Source organism: Orbicella franksi, chromosome 8 (genome assembly GCF_964199315.1).
Source record: "Orbicella franksi chromosome 8, jaOrbFran1.1, whole genome shotgun sequence".
NCBI lineage: Eukaryota > Metazoa > Cnidaria > Anthozoa > Scleractinia > Merulinidae > Orbicella > Orbicella franksi.
This window is the reverse complement of record NC_138152.1, coordinates 30,875,103-30,884,450: the sequence shown is the minus strand read 5'-3', so window position 1 is coordinate 30,884,450 and position 9,348 is coordinate 30,875,103. Positions and strand designations below refer to the sequence as shown.

General features: G+C 38.8%; 1 protein-coding gene across 1 annotated transcript; it reads right to left on the bottom strand.

The window, feature by feature from the left end:
• Positions 1-2,309: 2,309 nt before the first annotated feature.
• On the bottom strand, positions 2,310-8,578 carry LOC145494962 (epidermal retinol dehydrogenase 2-like). The gene is made up of 4 exons (XM_081474538.1): positions 8,040-8,578; positions 5,652-5,896; positions 4,263-4,388; positions 2,310-3,206 (listed from the first exon to the last, which is right to left on the bottom strand). The coding sequence occupies exons 1-4, from the start codon at positions 8,490-8,492 to the stop codon at positions 3,110-3,112; spliced, it is 921 nt and encodes a 306-aa protein (XP_081330664.1). The 5' UTR covers positions 8,493-8,578; the 3' UTR covers positions 2,310-3,109.
• Positions 8,579-9,348: the final 770 nt, after the last annotated feature.

The following is a 9,348-nucleotide window of genomic DNA, read 5'->3' as shown; positions in this document are numbered from 1 at the left end:
AAAGAAGTGTGCCATGAATTATAACGCACGTGCAAAGCCACTGTATTGCTTATTAAACCTTTTGTTTAGCGACGTTCCGTTGCCGTTGCGGTCGTGGTTTTCTTAAACTCCCTATTATCACAACTGAGTTGAATTTAAGACATTCAAGCTTGATCAGTGAACTCGCTGAAGCTGTAATCTTCTGGACAATCAATGCTTGGAAATCCTAACAGCACATTAGCTTTAGAGGTGGCCATTCTATTCACTGGCGTAATGTACTGTGCTATCCCGTTCATTGGGGTAACTGTTGTAGCATCCATCAACCGGACAGGAAGCAAAGAGGACTTGTACTCGTTTAATCTCGCAAAGATATCACAAGACAGTCACAGTAAACCCAGCCTCACATCCTGGCCTTTACCAAGTCCAGAACCACTTCTGAATTTCCAAGCCTTCTTGAACACAAAACCGCATCGAGGACACAAAATGATTAAGAACTGTGCTAAAAGCATCATAGACTGATTTGAAAACTAAAAATATGTAAGCGTCAATCTCAACTGCGGTAAGTCGCCGATAAACTTCCGTTTGGGTAATTTTGTACAATTAATGCAGTATTCAGTTGGCGATTTTCAGAATATAGTTGATTTAGTTTTGTATGGATATTGCTGTCAAAAGATTAATCAGCATAAACGTGGACATGTTTGTGGGACTTCCTCAAATCATTATCATCGGAGAGATCATGGAACGCTTACATCGATTTTATAATTCAGCTGCGACATTCACAGACCATCATGGTGCAGTACAGTGTTTTTGCATGATTTCTAAGCCGTGAAACTCTTAAAGATTCACTCATCCGTTTGATGCAGTATTCTAGATCGGTTTGGCAAAGCAAACACGTCCACAGTTATTTAACTAGGAACTAGGTTAATACTTCGTGTAGGGTTAAATGCTTTGTAGTTGTAAACGGACAGCAAGTCATAATCACTCCTAGATTGTGTGTATGAACAGAAGAAGAGTAATAATATTAAAAGATTGTAACAGTATGAAAAGAATGTGGTTCTCTTGTAGCAAGTTCAAGGCTAGGAGTGTGCGCAATTCAACAGGACTGTTACACGCGCGCACGATTTCAAACATATTTTCTTTCTAATTCGCCAGCGAAATTTTTGTAATATCGAAAAAAACAGAGACCACATTTTTCCATATTCGACACTGAAAGAGACCATAAAAACGATGTTATAAAATGTCGAAAACTTCGCTGTGAAACCACTCCTTGCGGCGCGTAGTTTCAGTTGAGTTAGGCAAACTTCATTGCGCCGTTTCCATGGTCTAAAAGAATGTAGAGCATGGAAAATTGAGGTTAATTTGTCAAATATATCGCGGATTGCCCGAAATAATAAGAAGCTTATTTTACAAAAGTGGAAAAGTTTGATTCATGTGCTACTTACTAAGTTGTAAAGTGTAAACTCCCCCCCCCCCCCCCCTCTCAACTAATCAGAGAGCCACCCATTTGAGCGTGAATGATAAATGACCGAAGGGCTTTTTGCTCGGACCAAACTGAAGGAGTGGTAATGATGTGGTATTGTTAGGGAGAAGGAGAAGGTTCCACTGTTTGTGACACACTTGGTCGTAGTCGCCTGGGATACCAATAGGGAGGTGGACTCGATCCTAGTAACTACAGACAGTAATTGGCTGAATATTCTCGCGTCAATGTAACTTTCCCGTCAAATTATTTATTAAGGTGAGAGTAGCTTGATTTTTGAAGGGGACCCGACCATATCAAAAGACGTCTTTACATCCCTTTCAAAATAGTATCTGTTATGGTAATTGGACGAATTTCTTAGCAAGGAGTAAGAAATTGGTCTGTAGTGGTAAGCTGGTGAGGTTTTCGACCCCATAGGAGCTCAGTCACGATATTTTTAAGTTCTGATTTTGGCCACGTATAAAATTACTTTTGGATTGAGGAACCTGAAAATAGTACTTCACTCAGATGGGAAAATACCAATGAGATAATAATAAACCATAAAGGGACAAGGATGAAATTTGGATGGAGAAGATTAACACGGATTACAAACGACGAATTTGAAAAGTTTAGGCTAAACTTTTCAAGATGTCCAAACTCTGACGTAGCTCCTTTAAGAAATTGTCAGTTTTCCATTAAATGAAAATCATAGTCGTAAAATGTCAATATCGGAGCATTTTAAGTGAAATTTACAACACACCCGTCGCCTTAAAGCGGAAAATCTTATCATGTTGTATTCAAGTCGGGATTGCAACTGACGTAAAATATTGGAGGCAGCATCTCACCCCTTAATACAAAACTTTTACTAGGACTATTAAGGCAAGAACAAACTTTATTTTGCTTCAAATAACTTCTGATATCACAATCTTGCTTTCCCGCAGACAAGCAGCTAGCTAGGCAAAACAAATAATCACACGTGCGAAAATGAAAGATTTTGCCAGACGCTTTATAACAATTAAAAAGATTACATGCATGTTGACGCTGTCAAAAGCACAAAGATTAGGTATAAGTTAAATTCGGCTTGATTATCACACTTACTCTCAAAAGCACTGGTGTACTTATAACATTTTCTGACTCTCAAATGCAGCGCTCATTAAAAACAAATGTACAAGAAAAAAAAACATTCTTTGGCTTTTCAATACAATATATACAGAAATTAAAATACTGTAATTCCTTACTTGATCAATAATTGTAAAATATATCAGCATGCAGTGAACTCATTTCAGTAAAAACAGATAAAATATTTTAGCTACTAGCACAATGTTTGGAAAGGTTTCTAAAATAAAGCCCTAAGAGGCACCCTTAATGTTTCTGGAAATAAAAGATTAGGGAACATGGTTCAGTTTTTGGGCAGATATTAAAATGAAAATATCTCTAAAACAAGATAAAATATAACAATAAAAAAGGGAACACTGATGGTCCTTATTTAGAAAGAAATCGCAATTCATAGCTTGATTTCTTTTTCATTTCGTGGACAATTTAAGACATCTAGAAAACTATCAAGAAGGCAAAAAATCTCAGAATATTACCACACAAGATCTCAAAACATTGCAAAGTACACTTTACAAATTATACGTCTGTCAGGCTGACAAAAGCAGTTAAAATTGTGCAAGGTTAGTCTGTTTTCTTTGGTCTTCCTTTAAACTCATCCATACAGGCATTGGTTCCAAAGAACTCTGCTAGAGTGTGGTATGTCGAGATTGGAACAGTGCTGTAAAGACAAATGTCATCAGAAATTTAAAATGTTAAAAGTCACAAAGTGTAAAGAATCTTCACTTTGTGAACTCCGTAGCAATGCAGTTGACCGGCTCCCTGAGCACAGCCAACCCAGATATTGCATATGTCAATCTACCTGATATTATGTTGTTGGCGACTGCATTAGAAATTCCGCTGTTTAAGACAATGTATGAGAATGCTTTGAAAACATTGCCCTTAAAATGCTATGTAAGAGAGAGTATTGGTTCATGAGAGTTGTCAGTGGGTAAATTACCATCTATGCCAACTCTCCAAGAATACATATAACTGGCATGGAGTCACCGGGATAGAGACTGAATCTCCCGGTCTCCCATAGGGGTCACTAAATATCCTGGGTAATATGAAGGGAAGCGCATAAAATACATTTGTCAGACATATTTTGACCGTGTTTTGGCACTTTGGGGGGGGGGGGGGGGGGGGAAGTATGAAAATTTTAGTTTCTGAAGATTTATTAAGCAATTTTACCAATGCTGTCACCTGTTGAATTTAGTCTTGACCTGTACAATTTATTCTAGTTTGATTGATAGTAGCGAAAAACGCATTCGTCAGTTGAGCTTTGAATTTTAGAGTCTGCATGTTATTGAAAGGCGCAGCAAACTTGGTGAATTATTACTTATTTTGGGAAGCATATTTCATTAAGGATCATTTGCGACCCCTAATAAGCTAAAAGTCATTTTTATGTCTCTGAAACTAGGCTGCCAGTAAGTGATTTGGTCATAGAGAGCAGGGATTGGGTAGAGGTGATAACGATTGGGTACCTTCCACCAATGCAGCCTGGACTCAAATCCTGGACTCTGCAGCATCAAAAGTGGGTTGTGTTTGTTGTTAGTTCTTGCCTTACTCTGAGAGTTTTGCTCTGGGTCCCCCAATTTTTTTCCCTCCAACAAAACCAGCACTTCCAAATTCTAGTTCACACTTGAATTTGAAACAAAGGACAGCTTTCTCTGTGGGAATTGCCACTGCAAATTCTATTTACTTAATCTTATTTCATTTTATTTTCCACATCACTCACCTTTTAATCCAAAGGAAAAGGGTCAGTATTCTTGGAAGGTACAAGATGGTTTGATTACGCAAAACAGCATTAACCATCTTATCTGTGGCCCAATCAGGATCCAGAATTGGAAGAAGTAATGGGAACCTATCAAAGCATTGAAAATGTTTTACAGTTAATGAATTAATTAGCCTCCTATATAAATTATTAGAGACAGAACTGCCATTTGATGGCCACAGAGAGCAGAAATCCCTAACAAAATCAAGGCATGTGTCATTTCTGGCCATGCACAAGATGGTTTTACAGGTGTAAGGGGTTTCAGTCAAGAACTGGGAACAAAATTATTATGTCTTTTTTATTTACAAGATATGGTGAGCCACAGTTTAGTACCAGTGATGTGAAACAGAATTTATCAGCAAAATGGGCTAGAAAAGACTGGTACACATGTACACACAAGAATAAAGAACAGCTGCAGCACTTCCCACCCTTGGAGGGTATCCCTTGGAACCCTTGGGTGGTGGAGAGTGTGGTCTTTGGTTCTCCAAATCCTGACCTTTTGTCATTTTTCACCACCGTTTTCACATGTCACCACTAAAATCCATCCCTGTGCTATTACATTTCCAATCATTTTTTTTACAACTTTTTTTGGAATTATCCCTGACATCTACTGAATCAATGAAAATTCTCCGACTTCTCCCTGACCTTAATCATGAATTTTTTAGGGGAGTGAGTGATTAGCCCACAGCCCAACCTCATAACCTAGAGGATGGGGGGGACTGCTTTTAGTCTGAACTCTCACCATTCACCAAACAGCCTCACACACCCTCCCTGAGGTGTTCAAGGGCCGGGACAATGATGATTTCCCTGACCTTGAAGAACGTTTCCTGACCCGTGGCAGGCCTTGAATTTCATTTGTTAATTACAGTAGAACCCCCACTAACAGCCACCTCACAAAATGACCACCTCCAAACTATGGCCACTTTTTTGTCCCGGTGGGCGGTTCATACATGCACTCTTATTTCAACCTTTCGACAATTGGCAACTCTCTACAATGGTAATGGCAACAGCCACTAAAGTGGGCCCCAACTGCCTAAATAACCTCTACAATGGCCAGTTAATCAATGACTGACCAACCCTGAATACAAAACCCCCCTTTTAATTGGAAAAGGTAATAAAACTTGATCGGTGCTGCACATTGTTGATTGCTGTTTCTGTTAATGATACATCTTGATTGCATTACTTATTTACATGCTACAAGAGGCATTTTTTACAAATGTTGCACCGCCAAAAAAAGGTGTCATATTACACCCCTACCTCCCCATAATGGCCACCTCTATACAATGGTCACTTTTCACTGACCCCAAGGTGGCCATCACAGAGAGGTTCTACTGTAATAATTATTGGATTTACCTTGTTTTCACTCCATCAAACATTCCTGTGTTAATGAAGAATGGGCAGACGACAGTGGTATGGACACCAGTCTTCTTCATTGCATTAAGCTCCATCATCAGAGATTCATCAAAGCCGACTGCTCCAAATTTCGACGCGGAGTAATCACACAAACCACACACTCCAAACAGGCCAGCAGATGATGCTATTGTCACAACATGACCATGGTTTTTCTCCAGCATAGATGGTAAAAAGGCTTTTGTAGTCTGTTGTAAGGGTAAAAAGACAAAACTTATGTTAATGTAAATTGTTCAATTTCTTGCACACTTATCAGGGGTTTCATTAAGAGCTGAGCACTGGGCAGGCAACTTGACTGGTTGTGAGGATGATTTTGCCTGTCTGGTTTGACCATCTAGAGGAAGGTTTTTGTTGCAAGAAGTTCACTTCAAAACCCTTCGCCAGCTTGCGAAAATCAGTTGCACGATCAGGGCTTGAAAAAAGTGCCCTCCCCTAATCCGGAAGAGGTAGATTCTCCCTCTAGACAAATAACTTTTCACTCTGACTTGCCCATTAGGCAAGGGATCAGGCAAGTCATGTGCCAACTAAATCATTAAAAGAGCAAACTAAGACTTGCCCAGGGCACCAAAATTTTAGAGCTACTTGTCCCAAGAGCAAGCTGGAATTCAACTTTTTTTTTTCGAGTTGGCCTGCTCCTGCTGAAAATGTGAATGAAACCCCTGCCTTAATTGACTAAAATAAGAGCAGACACATATAGATCATGCCATCATGTGGATCTGGAAAATTTTGCCATGTGTTTTATAGCATGTTTAGCATTGTCAGTTCCTGACATGAGCAACTAATTACATGTAAATGAGTTTCCTCAAAGAGAGAACAAAATTGTTTAAGATTATATATATAAAATTTTAGATTAGATTCAACTGTATGGTGAAAAACATGTATTTAAGTCAAAGTTTGACGTCAATCTCTATGAACAGATTCTACTTTTCTGTCTGTGTTCAAAGTACTGGTCAATCAATAAAATCAATCATATATTTAGACTCTTTTTATCTATAGACTTAAAGCTTGTTCAAAATACAGAAGTGCTAACTAAAGATCTGACACAAGTTAACTGAACTTGGCAGTAATACAGCTGGTTTTCAAGAATTTCTGAATGGAATAGAGGTTAATAAATTACAGAAATTCCATTTCTGCAGTTTAGTTTTTCAGTAGTATTTGTATGTACAGCTGTAATTTAGTTTGAAGTTTATGACATCATGACTTCAGATAATTTTGGCTACATGAAATTCAGGTTCTCTCACGCTTTGTTCCAGTGATTTCTCTTATCAGAGGTCTACCCTTGATTGTTTTGGCTTTCTGTTACTGTAAAAAAAAAAAAAACAACAAATTGACACCAGCTCTTAAATAAGCCTCTGTCCTACTCTTGATGATAAATTTTGTTATAACATTGTCAAAGAAGTTTGTGGATGCACTTGGCTACATGTATGTACCTTGCATCCACAGCTGCTTTGACATTAATGTTATGACAAAATTTATTATCAAATCTTCAACAGATGCATACAAAACTAGTGTCAATTTGTTAAATATACCGTCAGTTGTAAAAACAAATTGCCGATAAACCATGATCTTTCGTTGGCACAGAGTTGGTATTATTTCACTTAATATGGGAAATATAAAACACACTAAAACTTAGCACTGAATGCCCTAGCCAACTTGAATAATTTGTGCAAATTGTGCTGCAATGATGGAGAGTTCCCTTCAAATGAACATCTAGTCAAATTTCACCTTTTTCGTTGTTTCACAAACTAAACAAAAAAATTCCAAATAATTGTCACTTGAATTGGAGAACCTGTTCCATGACACTAGCAAAAACTTTAGAGGTTAAACGAAGTCTTGCCTGTCTGGCCAATTTGGGAATAATTTGGAAAGTATGATCATGTGTAGCTGAACTGGAATTCTGCAGAGGGGTTGGAAATTCAAAAGAAGAACCTCCCTTGAACAATCTGGAACAATGCATTGCCCATTTTGGTTTCCTGATTATTAACCAAAAGAGAGGGAGGAATACATCCACACCCCACCCCTCTCCCACCATACCACTTGAATTTGGACCTTGACCGAGATGAGCAGAACATGCCAAAAAAGCGTTCATTTGAGCCTTACCGATGAAACGAAGTAACAAATGAAGCTACAAAGTGATTTGAATGAAATACCTGACAAAATCAAACGCGATAAAGAAAAAGAAAAGAAATCTTAGAAAACATGACCTTTGACGTGTTCGTTTCAGTTCGACAACAGCGCAATGTGTGTAAACACACGTTCATACAGGCCTCGTGCGCTGGTGTTCACACAATATATTTTACTCTTACGTACACAACATTAATGTAACCTCACCCAAAAGTGTGCCATCGTGTTAACCTCAAAGGTCTTCTGAATCTTCCAATCTTCTGTTTCCATGAATTTTTTGCCGCTGACGATCCCTGCGTTATTGATCAAAATTGTGACTTCGCCGACTTCGTTCTTTACAAGTTCGGCCACTCGATAAATGTCATCTCGGTTGCTACAGTCACACTTATAACCCCGAGCCTGGAAGCCAAGAGATTTGATTTCTTCCACCGTAGCTTCGTTAGCAGTTTGATTTATGTCGACGCAGATCACTGTGGCTCCAAGCTTGGCAAATTTGAAGGCTAACATGCGACCAAGACCGCTTCCCGCGCCCGTCAGAAAAATGATTTCTCCATTGATGTCCTTCCGTGGAGGAGGGAAAAAAAACTGAACAAACGACTTCAGATATTGCCAGAGGACGAACGCTATAACAGTGAAAATTTCGACAATTAGATACGTCATTATGGAGCGAAAACGCTTTCAGAAGTAGAGCAAAATCTGTCCGATGTTGAGTTCGATTCACGGTGTGTGCGTTCAGAAAGGAAACGATCCGTATAAATATTCACGCGAACTAAGCCAATCTGATTGGTTTAGAATTTCTCGCTTCCAGGCCATCCGTGAGTTTATCGAAAGGGCATTCAAGGGCAATTCTAAAGTACGCTAATCAAATGACTGAAATTTTCAGATGACATTTGTAAAACCCAATAATGGTCAAATGATAAGGAAATACTCACATCCCGTGATGTGGTCGATTCAATGTCGCTGAAATCGGAAGGTCAAACAAGGACACTCTCCGAGTCAAGTTTAATGGCGCCGATCTTTTAATACCTCTTGCCTGGAAGAGTTAATACTCAGCCCTTGTTCGCAAGTCAAACAAAAATAGCCTAAGGTCACCTTAGATGTGGAAATCCCGTCACAAAAATATTATAGTAGCAATTTTTTATCGGCTCCTCGAAGGGAGTGGTAATCTGGGCTGATATTAACGCCGTATTTCAAAGTTCATATCGGGAACAACGATCGATCCTTCTAAAAATAAACTAACGTCCTTTGGAAAAAAATTTAACATACCAGTTCAACTTGATTCATAGTTCAATGCCGATCACATGCTAGAGCCAAATCACAAGGTTCTACTCTGATTTGAACTTGCCGATGAAGTTTGCACCTTGGTGGGTCTTTCCTAGACTGTCCACAAGCGTTTCTCTCTTCTTATAGTTGTACCCACTTCTTGGTTTTAAGCTCTCATCTGTGAAGAGGCTTACTCTTAGGCACTTAAATAGGGTCATTTATGATGCTGGTTCTTTCAGAACGCTAACAAAAA

Coding starts and splice junctions, on each gene's coding strand:
- LOC145494962 (XM_081474538.1), bottom strand. CDS start 8,492: ATGACGTATCTAATTGTCGAAATTTTCACTGTTATAGCGTTCGTCCTC. Junction 5,897..8,039: donor ACACGATGGCACACTTTTGG/GTGAGGTTACAT, acceptor CCCTTACAACAG/ACTACAAAAGCCTTTTTACC. Junction 3,207..4,262: donor CTTTTCCTTTGGATTAAAAG/GTGAGTGATGTG, acceptor TTGTCTTTACAG/CACTGTTCCAATCTCGACAT.